We start from the raw sequence: 18,082 nt of genomic DNA, 5'->3' as shown, positions 1-18,082 counted from the left end.
TCTGTTCCATCCAAAGAGCCCAAGCCTTCTAGAAAAGTGACCTATGGATCTAATTGTCCTATCAAACTGAACCAGAGCAAGTGTCAGATTCTGGACCTGGGAAAGGGCAACTAATGTATTGGATATTAGTGCGGATGTATGTTCAGACTGGGGGATGAAAGGTTGGAGAGAGCAGCCCTGGAGAAGGGCTGGGTTTGGGTGCTGCTGTGTGGAGCTGAGTTGGACTCCATGAGCCTTATGGGTCCCTTTGAGTTTGGGATAGTCTGTGATTCTGTGCTGACACTCAAGGAGTCGTCGTGCCGAAAGCTCTGCCGTTTGCATTTGGCAGCTGCTCCCAGGCTGCAGCCCCCAGCACACAGAGTTCACAGCGCGAACCAAGCGATCCCAGATGTGCTGGGAGCACGGTGTTGAGTTGCACACCTTTACTAACAGGGCAGACCTGCTTGCGTTTGCGCTTTCGGAGCACGGTTGCTATCAGCTCATCGTCCCCCCCTGCACGGGACAATGGAAAATGGGAAGTTCAGAAGCTTGGAGAACTTGGAGCGCTCAGGTGCAGAACTAAAGCCCTGCCAAAAGGACTGGGGATGATTTATCAGCCTCACGCTCAGGCCAAAGCTGAAAACCAGACTTCACTGCCCTGTTAATATTGATACAAAAAACAGAGAAAGGGAAAAACATCATCGGTCAGCTTAAAAGAAAACAAAAATGGAAGCAGTGATAATAGCTGTGAGGGGGTACTACTGCCTAGTTTTAAGTGGGAAACTTTCTGCTGCATAGCTAAAATAACCCCAAGCATCCGGCTAGCAGCTAAAGGCACCTAATGCAAATCCCACTGTTTTCCACCAGCTTGTCACGTGTAAGGATTGGTGCAGCTGCTCGCCTTTCCAGTGTGGGGTATTGACATCAATTAGAAGCCCTTTCCTGCTTCATGTAAGGATTCTGCAGCCTCTTAATTAGTATGAAAAAGGGAACATTATTTAGAGGGCTGTGCCTGCATGAAAGCTTCTCTAAAAGTGTTTTTTTTTACAGTAAGGGCAGTGAAGCACTGGCACAGGTTGCCCAGAGAGGTGGTGGATGCTTCATCCCTGGAGATATTCAAGGTCAGGTTGGATGGAGCTCTGAGCACCTGATGGAGCTGTAGGTGTCCCTTGTCACTGCAGGGAATTGGATCAGACGACCTTTAAGTGTCCCTTCCAACTCATTCTATGATCCTCTGCAAGATCCATTTTGTACATGTGCTACTGAGCATTTACCCTGTGGTAGACAAAGCAGAAAGTGTCAAAGCTGTCATACCTTCCCCTAGCAGCTTATGTTCAGCCTGCAGTTCTGCAGGGAGCAGCGTGCCAGCACAGGGCTTGCTGCTGTTATATGGGCTGAGCCCAATTATAGAGGAAGAACACTGGCAGGGCTGCCTTTGTTGGGGATGTTTTTTTCCCCTCCAGGGTTTAAAAGAAGTGTATTGTCATCTCAGCTTTCCTTTCCACATGTGCCTTACAGCCTCAGGATGCAGCGAGTTTTGGCTGCTTTCCTTGGAAATTCAGTTTTCCCCCACAGAATTTATGTTTGTGCATAAATGTGATGAACGTAAAAGCTGCAGGCAGGTAAAGCCTGCTTCCTTCTGAAAGAAAGCAATAGCTGCAAGAATCAGCCGTGAGTTAGAACAAAACACAATGGATGTTTGGCATAAATAATAAGGCAAGTATGCACTAAAAAAAACCCAGACATTGTAATTTTAGACTGTGAGGTTAAATCCATCTCCTCTAATTGCACAGCAACACCTGCACCGCACCACCTCAGCCAGCTGCAGCAAGGGAATGGGCTCAGACCCATAAAACACCAGGCAGTATTTCCATGGGCAGTGGTGCTCAGTTCTGATCACTGAGCGAGGCTGCACTGAATTCCAGAGAGATGGCTCAAGATTTGCCTTCAAGAGCAAAGCTGTTGTGACCTCCCTGTTAGAGCAATGCATTTGTATGTTATTAAACCACAAAGAAGTTGAAATGCTGGATCCTCCTCAATCCCTGCAGAAAGGTGATTAACTGGGTGGCTGCTGCAGCCCAGAAGGAGTGACTTCTTATCCGCATCTCATGCATTCCAAAGCAGGCACAATTTCTAGAGGCTTGCACAGATTTTCTCCCATGTCCAGCCTCCAAAACTTGACCAGGTTTACCAAGGTTGTTTGTAAAGGTGCTGTTTGTGGGCACACCTCAGCATCCTGCCTTCTGTGTCACATAGTCCACTGAAACACAGCACGATGCTGCCTATGCTGCTTCTAATTAGTATGGGTTTTAGAAAGATTTCATACTTTTCCTTCTGTTGCACCTAAGACCCAACTGAGCAAAAATGTGCATTCTAAGTGGTTACAAAATATTCTACATTCACCTTCCATTTAAAAACAAATCAAATATTCTTGTAAGGCTCGTTTGCTGAAGAACTCAAGACTTGCTTGTGGATGCCTTCTGGGAGCAAATCTTCCCCATGGGAACAGATCCAAAGAAAGAGAATAGATCAGTGGTAATAAATGCAATTAGGAAGTACCGTAACTGATGGGACTGCTGAGCAGCCGAGGGCAGGCCTGCCATAGAAATTAACTGGCAGCCCTCATACAGGTAGATGCAGGTACTTACTGTGAACTTGGGAGTGCCCCCCACATTTCAGGTCACTCCCCTGCTGGGAATCCAGCTGGAATAAAGACAACATGAACAGCAGAACACTTCAGAAAATCAGTTTCATGTGTAGCTGTGGGATGACAAAGTAATCTGAGTGTTACACAAAGAAACATACACAATTTTTAAGGCATTTGAATGGGAAGTGGAAGCAAACCCTAAAAGAAGATATTCTCTGACTAAAAGACTGCTATTGTTCACGGCTAGAAAATCTGATTAGCACAAAGAATAAGACTGGCAACTCCAACGTTAAAGCTGAGAAAAACAGGTTAAAGGAGTATAAAACTCTGCTATAATCTCTGCACCCAACATAACTGGGCTAAGTCAGATCCTCAAGTCTTTTTACTACAACAATTCATAGAATTAGTTGATCGATTCAACACTTTAAGAGGGAAGTTACTTTCTTCCCAAAGTGACTCATCAGTACTTGTGCCATCTAGTGGCTCACTCCTCCAGGAAAATGCACTGCTAGTTATTAAAAGCCTTTGGTTAAGGCTGTTAACATACAGCGGTCAGCATCCTGAAAGTCTGAAATATGCACTGTTGAACACCACTGCTGACCAGGAATACGACACAATAGAATCCAACCTCTTCTCCACATAGTTGTCTACACGAAGTACCCACACTTAAAGGGACATGACAAAAAAACCACCACATTTTCCCTTTCTTCAGAAACACCTTATGTGGCCTTCAGTTAATCCAGTAATTAGTGTGCTGGGCACAGTTTCCATCATAAAAATGGATACAAGGCTCTCCTCATTCCCAATAATTAGGGTCTGAAAGACTAAACAAGCTTTGCAGCTACATGCAAACCTAGTTTTTCTGCACGTTTTACTCGATAAACAGAACTACAGTTTGAATTTGGATTCTTTTGCTTGCAAAGCTTTGCTTGCAAGTTCAGCTCTTTCTTTTAACAAGCCAGTTTCTTCATCACTGTTTTGGACTTGTGCATTTTTCAGTAAGAAGTGGGTAAGGAACAATTTCAAGCTTTCCCGTAGCATTCCCAGTTTGGGATTGTCAGATATCCTGTAGAGATATAGATTAAAACATAGTATTAGACTTCTACAGTTACATTACAGATAACAAACAAACAACACCCCAAAACCAAAGCAAACACAGAGTTCGAAATTCCTCATGTTACAGCAAAATAGTTGAAACAACTTCCCCCTAACTTTGTATGATGTTGTGACTGCAGTACAACTTACCTCCAGGGGGAAGGTGTAAACTATGGCTGTCTCCACTACAACCAAAACATTGGAACTGCATTTTACATGGGTGTACACAGATATGTTTATAGATTGTAGTGCACTGGGTGAAATGGAAGCATCAGGGCAATGTTTTAGCCCATTCAAAAGAGCTGATGTCTTTTGAACACTATGGAGAAGGATTTATTAGAAGTTCCCTGTCCCATGTATAACAATAAGATCTTCCACACAATATTCTTTAAGAACAATAAGCAAAACAAAACCTTAAAGCTTTCCCTCATTAGTGTAAGAAAGAAAGAAAACACTAAGGAAAGATTACTAAAGAAATCTACCAGCAAAGACTGAAACACAGTGCACACAGATGGCAAAGCAATAAGGTATGCAGGGTTACGGAGCTCTGCTCATGGAAATCCTATGAAACATACATAATAAGGCTTTCAGATATTCAGTGTAATACCTTTCACAGCTGTAAGTGTATCACAACCTGCACTAACAAACAACTGATACCTGCTGCCCCCCCACTTCCAGCTTCCCCCAGGCAAGTTTACTTATCAAGAGTGGACGTCTGGCCTTTGAAAAAGGCAGTGTATAATTCCAAACAAAATAGGCAAATCTCTTATCTTTCTAAATAACCACTATTGAAAAGATTCTCTGATGACTTACCTCCCGAAAATATCATTAATGTCGTCACCATCTGTTTTGACTAACAGCGTGCTTAGTACTTGTCGCAAGAAACGGACTTTGGGTTTATCTAGATCACCAAATTCAATTACCTGGTTTAGAATAAGAGAAAATTCATTCAGCTCAAGTATTTCAAAGAACCGAATCCTCTTCACAGTGAACAGAGCTCTTAGCAAACCTACTGGCCTCCCATATATACTGAGTTTGAGGTTTGGCCCAGAAGAATGATCTGAGCACACTGCCTCCATAAAGCCAATCAAAAAGGAAACAGTCACGTTTCTAAGGAATAACCCATCCAGCAGTAACAGAGTATAAGTATATACATTTTCAATTAGATAAATGCTTCAGAAGCACCTAGAACAATCTAGAATATTGCCTGCTTATCGCATTGCAATCACTCTTCTAAATAAATTCTACAGTCTTCTCATTCTGAAATCCAAGCACTCTGTACATTTCTTCCTGGTCTAATAAAAACCAACAGCAACTACAATGCATGGCACAAAATCCAAAGCCTGCTAATGAAATGGCCTCAGTTCCAAATCTTATAAATGTTCTACATACGGAATTCTACAGGGATTGTAAGGCTTTGTTTACCCTGTACATGTAGTGGTACATTACACTGTCTTTGGCAACAGCTTTGAGACCCAAATCACCTGTTCAAAGGCAGCTTCTCAGTCTGGCAGAGCAGCACCACTGGTTCCCTGGGTTATGTCAGTACAACAGATACATCCCCCATGAATTAGGGACTGAAGGGCAGCACAGCACACGAGAAGCCCAGGCTTGATGCAGAAGCCATGATGGCAAGGCAGTTACCCAAGCCTACTAGGTCCAATGGACTGACTACCAGATGCAAAGATGTTTCTGCATTGTGTTCTTCAGGATTTTTGTATGCCTAGGCCACCTCAGGCTCCTTTATCCCCAAAGGACAGTGTTAGTGTAGTCAGTGAAATTAACCTGCTAATTTTAGAGCAACTTTCATCTTTATGGCAACAAGCAGCTAAAGCACCATTTGGGTAACAGAATATACATTTTACACAGAACTTGTAAATGCAAGGAGAGCATACATCTATTTTTAAGTAAAATACACCAACCTTGAGAACTGAAAGTGGCAATGACTTTGTCCTTACTAAGTGAACCAACAGCGATACCAAGTTGGAGATGGCACTGGCTGACAGGTTTCCCAAGTCTTTGATTTTATCCCAAATACTAAACTGAAACGTCACCTAAATATCGCAGAAAAAAAAAAAAAAGAAACAAAACCAAATGACTGTTTAAGTGAGAAACAGCAAAATCTTTGGACTTTCTATTCTTTATGAGTCTTCTGTTAACCAGGAAATATTTGATCAGACAGTTCAATTCCTTTCCATATATGCAAAACAGAAGAATGCAAACCTGAAGAAGAAGACATTTTGTTTCCTACTCAGGTGTGACTCGGAGTATATCTTGCTGAATACATCCCCATATACAAGGAGAATCTTTCCTTGGGATAATGAGATCTCAACAGGCATCTACTGTCAGACATTTAGTAACTGTCTCACTACAACAATGGCACCGAAAGTAGAAACTTCTTTACCTGAAATCGTCTTTCATATCCACAAAGTTTGCTAGCCAAAAATGCATAGAAGGGGTTATATGTCTTCTCCTGTAAGCAGCAATAAAGGACAACGTGAACAATTTCTCTCTCCTGCTGATCTTTCAACCCAAGCCTAAAATTTAGGCAAGAGAATGAAAATAGTTTAGTAAGGGGAAAAAAAACAGTCAACATTTTTAGTACCTTCAAAACAAAACAACTCACAAAAAAAACCCACAGACAAACCTCATGTTGAGAAGTTCTTACAAAGTCCTTAAAGCATTGAACAGAATCAAACCCTTTAAACTATAAGCTAAGTCAGTACTTTGGTATGGCAACACCAAAGTGTTGAAGCATTAGTGGTGTTAAAGAAGTGGCTGCAAAAGCAACACCAAAATGGACAGAGGTGGAGTGATCCAAATGTAATTACTTCTTGGATAGGGAAAAGTAGCCCACTCCATGTTTGAAGCTTTCCACAAAGGAAAACCGAGGAGATGACCCGTCATCATGGAGTCTGTCATTGTTTGCACCTTTGTGAGCAGAAATACTGCAGCAAGCACTGCAACTCAATGCACCAATACAGAAGATAAAGTACTGGTACTGTAGTATCAATCTATAGTATCAAAACAAAAGCAAGAAAACAATATCATTAGGAAGTTACAGTCTGTCTCTTCACATCAAGGCCAAGGACAAATAGCCTTCCCACTTGAACATTTGACCACTCTGAGAGAGGGCTGAGGCACTTTGGCAAGGAACAGCAACTAACTCACTATGCACCTGTTCTTGTGAATAATATGATTTAGCTTCCAGGGCTGTCAAACACTTGGCAGCATTAAAACCAATTAAAATGAAGAATGTTTAATATTATAATCTGAAAAATGTCAAACAAAATTATTTTCATTGCTTCAAGCTTAAGTTTCTTATGGCATCAATATAACTCAAATGTATTTTGTAGCAAAGTTCGACCCCACTGGAACTCGCTCTACAGTCTGTAGGGTACAGGCTGTCACAGTTTGAGCTAACAGCCATTGGCTGTATGCTCCTCCAGACACCTGCCATTATATTTGATCATAGATATGTACCAGAAAAAATACTGTCATTCAGTCAAAGAACAGAATTTAAGGTTTTACAACTGAAAAAATTGAGATGATTTCTAGGTTTGTTTCTTATAAGCAGTGAAAACTTAAGCCTTTTTTCCCTAAACAAAACAGCACCGTAACTGCTACATCTGGGATATCATTCACTTGCTCTCCTATCAGCCAAAGTGTGTCTGAGTTGGTTACAGAAGTCTTTTCAGAACGAAATACACAAGTTCTCAGCTATCTGGAACATATCTAAGAGATGAAGTTACACTGCAGTCACTAATTTGGTATAGTCTCCTTTTCCTTTTTCATTACCACTTCTAACACAACTTAGGTATTTTGGAAGTACTCATGTTGCCAAACATTTGTAACCAAGTAAAGCAGAGTTTGGTTTTGTTCTTATCTTCACTTGTGCAGAGCCCAGCAGTACTACTTCTTTTCAGACCTCGTATTCCTAAATAACTTCACTATACAGCTGTACAGATTTCAGAAGGCTGGTTATTTTCAATAAAGAAGCTGCAATCACCCCACCTATTAAATTGCTCAAGAGGTTCAACACTTCTTGGACTTGCTAGTCTTGATCACTTTAAACATTTCCCTCTATACATGGAATAACTACCTCTACAGTAGATATTTTATCACCGACATAAGCCTGCCTCCTCCAAGCAGACTAGGTATCATCAGCTGAATCTCACAACTATCATTGGCTCCAGATCAAAACCAGCAACTTTCAGTATCACCTTTTAAAAGTTGATACAGGCGATTACAGCAGATACAATCATATACTCATTACTCTGAATTGCACAACACAGCACAACAGGATATCTAAGACCTCTACAACTGTCCCAGTTTTTCTGTGAAATGCAGAGCTTTCCCAGTTCTTCAAGTCTATGAAATAACTTAAGAAGTTGCCTGTTCATCTAATTTAGAAGCACTCATCTCCCCTCCAGTGTGAGTATGTGGTTTGGTAAGGATGTGCAGCCTTTCAGATAATGAAATGGATCAAGTCTCACCCTGGCTCCAGTCATGTTCTCAACACTCACATGCTGAGCCACTTCAGGGACCAGTTCTGGCTACAATATAATGGCTTGCTTTGGTTGAGAGGAGGAGAAAGAATCAAGTTAGAGCAGCCTGGATTTAAAACAGTTTAAATCAGCATTTCACCACACCTCAATTCTGCCAGAGACCTAGCAGCAAACGAATCAACAAGTGCAATTAAAATACATCTCTATGTGTTCTTCATGGTCTTCCTCAAGAGACTGACATGAAACATATAAATTTCCAAACTCCCTGGAAAACATGTTCATATCAAAGTTGATTCCTTCAGTGACAATTCTCTGTACTCTCCATTATGCTCTGCCAGATGCGGGCAGATTTTAGAGTCCTCCTCTACCTGCATTTGCTGCATAGAAATCAGTATAGATGCACATCAGGCAATCTGCAGACGTAGTTCTTCTGACAAGCCTGTGTGTATACAGATTTGTATACTAGTTTAAATAGCACAGATGAGAAGCAAGGATCAATTTGCAAATTGAGCTACCAGGCCTTGGCAAGAACTGCAGCAGCAGCAGCTAATTTCTTTTAATTGAACAAGGCCATATTAAGATATTGGAATGATTCCACTGCAGTCTTAAATCCAAGCTGTGTTTTGCAGAAGTGGCATTTAATCAAATATTAGTTGACTTTATTACAGAGCCTGTTTTGGTTTGGTTAGCAAATTAAATAATTGCATGCCATCCTGGTAGAACAATTCCTTTGAATTACAAGACTGCGACAGGAAAGCTCAGACCTGATCTCCCCCTTACTAAAGGCTTGCAATCAATATTCTGACAAGACACAAAGAATAACTTAGTCTGAACCCTCCCCTGATCACAGCCTTCTAAAATGCTGTTTGCTAAGTGTTGTGGAAACTGGTCTTAACGTGATACGTGACCCTGGAGCAAATCCAAAGCTGATAAATTCTCCAGGATGGATACCTTCTGCAGGAGGGAAGCTCAGGTGCTAGAACACTACTACAAGTATGCAGAGATGCACAAGGTGGCAAGAGCAAGTCTGCAACAGACTGGGATCTGCTCGACTGGCATCCATATTTTTGCAACAGAAAAAACATAGAGCCTCCTTAAATCAAAAGAAGACATAAATCACAGTTCTGGACATGAATGCCAATAAAAAGAGCTACTTACTTCCCCTGATTGCCAGTCAGTTCTGCCTGACCCCTTGTAGTCCTTACAGAATTTTGATTCCCCTCTCATCCTTTTATCCATCCTCATGAGGATCCGCACAATTACACACTTCTGTGATCATATTATTGATTAAATGCTGCTAAGTCTAGAACAGCAATGTTAAGTTTTCCTACCCAGCTAATGCTAGTTTTAGTACTGGGCTTTCTTCTGACCTAGTCAGTACTTACTTAAGTAGCTTTTCAAAGGCATCCATGAAGTCTTCACTTGTCATCAGCACACAGAAAATACTTCTCCTGATATCAGTGTTCATCCTCTGCTTACGAGCAAGCTCCATTATCTTTGAACTCACCTGAAAAAAAGAAAAAAAGCTTTCAAGAAAGCTATTTCTGCACAGCCTCCAATAGGAGCATTAATGAAAATCTCCAGTAAATGGTAAAGCATGAATCCAAAGGTCCTGAACTTTTGTCCAATAAAGGTATAGGCGTCATCAGGAGCTTTTTCAACTATGGAAATCTAGTTTAATTGTGCCAATTATTTTTAAGAAGTGCTTTACTAACATATGGGACCATGCCATTACCATCTCAACAAATTACTTTCAGAATCAGCTTAGATATACACTACCCATAGACAGACAACATTACACGTAAGAATTCAAATCATCAGCTCTACTTTAAGCATCTCCTTCTGTTTCACGTAACAAGTTACTTTTGCAGCACCACAGTTAAAATTGCACAGGATAAAGAGGAAACAAACTACAACAAAGTATTATGAGAATAATATTCTTAAGAAGGTCGTGAGTCCAAGAGTTAAGAGCAGAACTTAAAATTCAAAAGTTTTATCTTACAGGAGCCTACAAAAACTAAAACTACAAAGTAGTTTTTGTGGGCTCCAAAATGAGTTATTCACCTCTATCAAGAACATTCAGAAGAACACAGACAACAGTGGGATTTATAACCAGTCCTACTGGAATTTACCTTCCCAATATGCAGTTTTTGCTGAGTCTTGCTGTCTGTGTTATTGATCATTGGTGCTCCACTCCAGGATGAGCCTATGATCCACCAGCGACCGACTCGATCTGCATTGAGGAGGGACTCCAGGGAGACACGGAGCTGTGTTTCTTTCCCAGAACTACTGCTGTGAACCTTGAAGAACAAAAACAATGTTTTTGAAGATTAAGACACTTTATCTACTTAATATTACTTTTAACTAAACGCTACAAATAAACAAGGAAAAGCTAATCTCCAGAAGATCTTTCATTTAATTTCACCATCTGTTCTTCCAAGCAACAATCTGAAGAAAATTCACTAATTTTTCTTTAGCTGTAGTTTCTCAAATAGATGAAGTTGATCAAATCCGAACTGAAATCAAAACTGAATTCTTTTTAGACACCATCCACAAGGCTCTCAAATATGAAAATATGGAAAGAATAAAGCAACACATGAAAGTTTTCAGAACTTCCAGAATTATGGTCAATTTAGGAGCAGTATCTGCATCCATGCATAAAAAAGTCTTTGGAAGAAAAGAACCTGTCATGATGACTCATTTGTTCGACACAACTGTTAAACGTTCCACAATCTCTGTCATGGTCAGAGACATGGACTTTGCCTCAACACCTTTGATTAAGTATTATGTATTTTAGCAGATTGTTCTGACTGGCAGGAGATTGTTCAAGTTCTAAAGTCATTTTTGACCACAAGAGATTAAGACTGTTAAAAGGACTCCCAAATACTCCTTTATATACACACACAACATACATATATGTATTCCATAAACACAACTATCTTCTCTACTACACATTACACAGTTTATTATCATCATCGAATGACATAAGCCAGAATTGATTATCTGCAGCGCAAGAGCAGCTATACTATATCTGTCAACAAAGTTCTCACCAATGTTCTTTGCAATTTGCGGAGTTTTTCAACTGGTTGAGGGTCATAACCAGGAATCTTACGCATGTCGTTATTCCTCAGTGCCAACATGGTCTCTAGCATAAAACGAACCTACAGGGAAGAGAAATATTTATAGGAATTCTGTGCTGCAAGATAATAAAGTAGAATATGTGTTTTGAAAATAGTGTTCTGTGGGAATAAGGAACTGATCTGGCAGCGTACTTTGAAATTCGGATGGCATGGATACAAACACAGAGGAGGATGTTTACTTTAACTCCTATTGTATTCGTTTGGGTTCAAGCTTGAATTCAAAGTCTTAGCTGCTAAACACCAAACTTTTTGAAGTGTAAAAGGTAACATGAAACAGAGGAATTACCCACTGCATAACACATGCAACAGTTCTAGTTTCACCAGTTGCAAGACAGATAAGGAGAAAGTAAATAACTAAATGCAATGATTGAGCTCTAACTGGGAACCTGGAATACAGCAGAAGGTGATCTGTTAAATTAGCACTTGTACCCAAATACTTAGCAAGGCTGATTCAGAAAAGAAAATCCTTCATATACACATACCCTAGTCTGATCCTTAAGTTCCTTCTCTGCTGAGTTTGCTTTGCTCTGGGCTTCACTGATCAGGTCCTTCAAAGCCAACGCATCATCTTTTCTCAAGGAAAAGCCCACGTTTTTCAGAAGAAACAAAATGAGTTCAATATCTTTTTCGGTGAAACTGCTAACAAGTTTCTTCAGAATATCAAAGATCAGCAGGCAATGAACTACGTGGAAGTTATAAAGGTGAGCAATCAAGGCAAGCAGATTTTCACATTCTTTCCCTTCAGCATCACTGCGACTGAGTTCATCAAACTTCTTCACCACAGCTTCCAAAAAGTGAGCACCGACCTGGCAATAGTTCCATTAAGGAAAGAAATAGTCAGCATTTAAACACTGATAGATCGTACAGACATCTGCAACACATTCATTTCAGGGGCACTGATATTATTAATTTTAAAGAAATATTGTTGCTCCTATCTACAAATATGGGTGCACTATATATATAGAATAGGGTTACATTTTCTTAAAGTGTGTGTTACTTATCCTCATATATGCCTCACAGATGCCTTTTAAAGTCTGTGCAAGAGACCCAGCTGAAAAAAAATCCCAGAATCTGTATTTATGAGGAAAAAAAAGAATGCTAAGGAATGGAATTAAAAAGCTTATTGAAGCATAGTTAGGTAATGAACACATCACTGCTAGGGTTCAAACATGACTACCCTCAGCCCACTCTCCTCATCATTACTATTGCGGTAATATTAGCTGGTTGTTTGTTTTTTATTGCTTCATCTGTACATCCTGGCAGTAGCACTGACTTGCATGCTAAACCTGCAGTAACTGAAGATTAAACTATCCAGCAATCCCACTGCACAAATGTAAACACAGCTAATAGAATCTTAACTTGCGCACTGACAAAGCTAATCCAAAATGCAGTTGTGTTACACTTGTGTGTAACGCATACACTAGATTCCTTTTATGGAAGAAAAAACCAAAACAACCCTACAGTACTTCATAATATAGTTAAACACTACAAACTTACTGTAGGGGAATTACCAGGACACAGCTTGAACTGGTGACTGAGCACCTGGTGAAGGGGTGTGGCTGACTCAGCGAGCACCGGTAAATTGTTTGTACCTGCACTCCCCATTGGGCTAGAAGGGACTTAGGGTGGAGTCCCCCTGGGTTCATACAAGGACCAGCCACTGAAAGGAGAGCATCTCTTAGACCTGGGCTGCTTCCTCAGGTATGCTACATAGCTAGAGAGCCCCTTCACCAGCTGGGTGAGTTCTGTTCTTTCTGTGTATGGCTATTGGTCTACCTGTGAATACTCTGTCTAGTTATTGCTGAGAACTTGTCTGAAACGATTTTGCTTCTTTGCAAACAGAACACTTATAAACAAAGGTACTGAGTAAGAGGGTCATTTGTATATAAAGCAGTCTGCCTATTATACAGTAAGTTTCATCTTCTGAGCAGAATACAATTTCTCTTCTTAAAGTGGCATTATAGTATTGTGTGTTACTTGTATTAACAACAGCCTTCCAGAAAGCAGAGAAGCAAAAAGTTTAACAGCAAGGTTGCATAGGGAAGTTGGTGCAACTGCATTCATCTGATATTTAATATGGCTTCAGAGACCAGTTATTATCTGGTCAACAAATACATAATGAAGAACTTACATCAATGCAGTTTGTGCCCAGAGATGTAGGATGAGAATGTAATAAGACTGGATGCTGAAACACCTCAGTTCTCTAAAGAAAATATCACTGAAATTAGCTCAAATACGTCCTTTATAATTTCAGCTTCCTGACACTAAGCAAGACGGGTTATGTCTCAATCATCCATTCACTTTAAAAATACAGAAAAGCCTCAACTTCTGGGAAAGCTGCTATAATTCCTTAAGTTTTTGATGTTTTGAAGTCACTTATACCTCGCTATGATTTGCACTACTGGGCTTTAAGAGAACAAAAGGGACTTTTTCCACTGATGTGGAAGGACTTCTGTAACTGTAGAATCTTTCTTACCTTTATACACAGTGCACAGGTATTCTCATATGCTCAACATCTGTTCAATGACAGATGCTATTTAGTGACACACAATCAGAAACTAAAAGGCATTCCAAACAAAGTATCAGCATGCTCCCAACTTGGATCATTCAACAGTATTAGCCCCAACCCCCTGAGGAATTACCTCAGTTCCTACTGTATGGTGAAGAATGCTGACCAAGAGGACATGTTCCATCATCAGTCTTGCAGGCATGGCAACTGCAGTAACGCAAGCATTCATAAGGATACCTGTTAGAGTTTCATTCATGTCCTTTCTACTGTTGGCCATGTAGAGCTCTTCCAGCTGTCCACTAATGGAGGACATATTTGGCTCACTTAACCTGTTGAGAAACAAAATTCAATGTTTGCTATTTTGCCTCTTTGCACTATTGCACCATTTTCAAGGTATCCAACTCGCAACGTGTTCTTAAGCCCAGCTAGTTCCTCTAAAATGAGCGAGAAAGTGAATCTAATGGACCTCTTGTATTTTGCTGTGTTCATTGAACTAAAACCCCCACACAGTGCACTGGTGGGGGAATAGTAAGGATCTCCCAGTGCAGGGCTTTGTTTAATAGGTGTACTGAAATTGACACTTGGAGAATTATAGCAGCTGTGTGGAATTCAGCCCAAGCTTAAATTTATTTGCTAGGTTTTTCAACTTCTATAACTACCAACTGTGAAGAATTCCTATCAACAAAGACAATTATTAATAAGGATAGCAGACACGGCTGCCAACTTAAAAACGCTTTGCAAAGACAAAAGTTCACATCCACGCCACTTTTCTTTGAGTGATGAGCACTGTCACATAGAATCAGAAAGATTAACGACTTATCCTTATTACATTACCTATTAATGAGACCATTCACCATTTTCTTCAGCCTTCCCAATTCTTCTCTCTTCTTGTCATCGACTGCCTCCTGAGCTTTTCTCACTTGAGGGGGAATGTACTTTGTAGCACCGTCATTATGATCCTTAGCAAGAAAACAATCAGCAGATGAGATTAGCATTTAAAACATGTGAACTGAAGTATACATTTCTATTTGAGATTAATATATCAGACTTTTTGCTAAGTGTATTGTAACTAATGCCAAAGCAACAACCTCGTTCAGGGAGTAGCAAGTTACTTATGATCAGCTTGAGGGAAGCAAAAGAACCTACCTCTCCCCCTCATGTGAAGTTTTAAGTAAATTACTTCTAATAAAACTGACATCTTAGGTCTCTGGTTTAACCAGACAAACTGAAAGGTTTCACACAGGTGAAAGCCTCAGCTGCAGCAGTGCTATCAGTGCCATGTGGTTAAATAACATTTGGCTTCCTCTCCTCCACTTGCCCTACAAAGCCAAACACAAGCAGAATATCTGGGATCCACAGGAAGAAGGGGAACTCCATTTTCCCATGTGTATTCATTGTCTTGCAGGCCCTTTACAATCTTAGGCAAGTGCTTAATGTGGCTCTGGGACGGTGGCACTTTTGTTCCTTTTATTTGTTGACTGTGTGTACACAAACAAGGCTTTATGTGTTGGGGTGCAAAGTGCCAGCGTGTGCCTTTAGGACTTGGTAGCTTGGAAGTCAATACTGTTGCTGGACCCAGTATGGTTTTCACCACCACCTCTCCACGCTGGTCAGACAGCAAACACCAGCACTTTGCAGAGGTGACGTCAGGTCTGCTTTGCACATACTCTGAGAAGCAAGTTTGCATCTCTCAATCTAGCTCCCTACCTCTTGCTCTTCCTCCTCCTGGTCCGAGGCCTCACTTCTCTCAGGCATCCCACCATCCTCAGGGGATGAACTCTCGCTGTCCCACTGCCCTTCCCCATCTGACTCCTCGAAGCTGTCAGAGGCCTCAGCCGGGTCTTTCTCTGCCGGGTCCTCCTCAGCCTTTTTAGGGATTTTCTCAGCCTTTTTAGGACCCTCCTCTCGCCTCCTCGGCTCCGGTTCCTCATCGTCGCTGCTGTGGCAGAGCCCTGCGAGGCTGGCGCCGGATCCCAGCGCACCAAGCACGTATCCCAGCCCGTCCCTCATGAAGCTCTGCGGCAGCTCCTCAGCCGCTGCCTCCCCTTTCTTCCTACGGCGCTTGCCGAGCCTCAGCTGCCGCTCCAGCCGCCGGATCTCCTTGTCCTCCTCCTCGTTGGCCTCCAGCAGTGCCCGCTTCCTCGACGAAGCGATGGCAGAAGGCCGCGGTTCCTCTAGCGCTGCTCTGGGCGCTTTGTGGGGTGGAACCTTCTCCTGCCGCTTTGGCTCCGGCTGCTTTTTCTCGGCAGCCGCGGGTTGTGCAGCAGGAGCCGGCCGGGCCATGGAGGCGATGTCCCCCGTCACTCCACGTTGGAGAAGGCGGCGGCGGCTCCGCTTCAACCTACGCTTCTCCTTCTTCGCATCCCGCCGGCTCTTTCGGCTCGGTCTCTCCGAGCCTTTCATAGGGTGTTCAGGAGGCGGCTGTTCTCCGGCCGCCTGCACGAACTCCTGCACCGCCAGCCGCAGCCTGTCCAGCTTCCCGTCTCCGCGGCGAGCGCGGCCGGCCGCCCGCTTCATCCTGCCCTGAGCCACGCCGCGCCTGGGAGCCGCCATCTTGGGGAACAGCGGGGCTTCACTTCCGCATCCCGGGCGCCGATTGGGGCTGCAGCGCCCCCCGCTGGGCCGGAGTGCGAGCAGCAGTTCGCTCTCCTTGTCTTACCACCACAAATGCTGCTAAGGTGTCTCTTCCCTTCTTTCTTACAGAATCACAGAATTATCAAGGTTGGGAAAGACCTAGAAGAGCATCTAGTTCAACCATTACCAATACTCCCAGGCTAAATCATATTCCTCAGCACCACATCCAAGCATTTCTTGAACACTCCCATGGTCGGTGACTCCACCACCTCCCTGGGCAGTGCATTCCAATGCCTGACTACTCTTTCTGAGAAGTAATATTTCCTGATGTTCAGCTTGAATCTCCCCTGATGCAGCTTAAAACCATTCCCTCTAGTTCTGTCATTGATTACACGAGAGAAGAGGCAACTTGTCTGTCATTTCTGCGGTCAGAAGGAGTTAGATGTCCTGTGTCCCTTTGCTGCTGTCAGCAGGAAAACTAATTGGCAGCTTGATCTTATTTTGAGTCTCTTATTCTTCCCTCCATGCTTATGTAATCCACTGAGCGTATGCATTTGGCCCCGTGGCTGTGTCCTCTCCTCTAGCCAACTTTGAAAAACATCATGGTGAGTTTCAGTCGTGTTTGGCAGTTCCCAAAGAGAGTTCAGTTCTCCACAATACAGACTTTCCCCAAAGTTCCCATTGTAGGGGAAAGAGTTTCTCAGCTAAACAAAACTTAGGCATTAATATACATCACAGAAAATCCAGGCAAAGGAAACCCTGCATATATGACTCAGACTCAGAAAGAGGATCAGTCTTGAATCTCCCGTGGGTACCAAATCCATATGAAGTCAGGCTTTGTTATTTTTTTCTTTCATGTTGCATTCCTGAACTCTTCTGAGCATTGAAGTACTGGAAAAAACATCAGTTTTAGCTGAAAATTTAACACGGTATTATTATTCTACAGATTATTTTTGCTTTTCTATGCATGTTTCCATGCTTTCTCGATGACATCATGTGTCCTGGATGACCCCATGCTTCAGAAATCTGACATTCTCAAGGCTGATGTATAATGAATCTCTCCCTCTCAGTGACAAAATATGTTGCGTTGATTTGTCGAGGCACTCCTTTTGCTACATTTTCAACTATATATTATGCTCTGATTTATTGCTGCTCTGCTCCTTCTTCATGCATAGACAGCTCACATGCATTTTGCATCCTATTTATAGATTTATTGATAATTCTGCTCCATCAGCATGCCAGAATGGTGGCTAAATACATCTGAATATAATTTGAGCAAACATTAGATGCTTTTAAAACTAAGATTTGCATCCTCCTTCTGTCTCATTGTGTAATTTGTCATTCAGGGCAACAGGGCTTTCCAATAATGGGAAATCTCATATCTCTTCAAAGATAGAGAATGCTGATGTTTGCCACCTACATGATCACCAACAGCTCGTGCATTGGAGGAAAACGTGTATTTTGCTGAATATATAATCCAAAATTTGGGTGAAAACAGACCTTCTACTTTAGCAAGAAATATGGAAGTAGAATAATCATCACTTCTTGCAAACACTTCCTAAGAATTAAGGTAAAGCAGAACTTCAGAGGAAATCTAAAAGCAATCATCAAGAAAATGCTATATTGAAAG

General features: G+C 41.8%; 1 protein-coding gene across 2 annotated transcripts; it reads right to left on the bottom strand.

Annotated features, from left to right (window-relative positions):
- Window positions 1–2,710: 2,710 nt before the first annotated feature.
- NOM1 (nucleolar protein with MIF4G domain 1) lies at window positions 2,711–16,470 on the bottom strand. Of its 2 annotated transcripts, XM_032442975.1 has the most exons (11): window positions 15,586–16,469; window positions 14,713–14,837; window positions 14,012–14,207; window positions 11,852–12,175; window positions 11,280–11,390; window positions 10,362–10,529; window positions 9,615–9,736; window positions 6,126–6,258; window positions 5,644–5,775; window positions 4,535–4,644; window positions 2,711–3,692 (listed from the first exon to the last, which is right to left on the bottom strand). In XM_032442975.1, the coding sequence occupies exons 1-11, from the start codon at window positions 16,429–16,431 to the stop codon at window positions 3,515–3,517; spliced, it is 2,445 nt and encodes an 814-aa protein (XP_032298866.1). In that variant the 5' UTR covers window positions 16,432–16,469; the 3' UTR covers window positions 2,711–3,514. The 2 variants fall into 2 exon arrangements, with proteins under 2 accessions (XP_032298866.1, XP_032298867.1); XM_032442976.1 differs by lacking the exons at window positions 2,711–3,692; window positions 4,535–4,644 and having other exon boundaries at window positions 5,662–5,775; window positions 6,126–6,194; window positions 15,586–16,470.
- Between the last annotated feature and the right edge of the window lie 1,612 nt (window positions 16,471–18,082).

This window comes from Coturnix japonica, chromosome 2, assembly GCF_001577835.2.
Source record: "Coturnix japonica isolate 7356 chromosome 2, Coturnix japonica 2.1, whole genome shotgun sequence".
Classification (NCBI taxonomy): domain Eukaryota; kingdom Metazoa; phylum Chordata; class Aves; order Galliformes; family Phasianidae; genus Coturnix; species Coturnix japonica.
The sequence above is the reverse complement of the archived record's forward strand: the minus strand, read 5'-3'. Positions and strand labels throughout refer to the sequence as shown.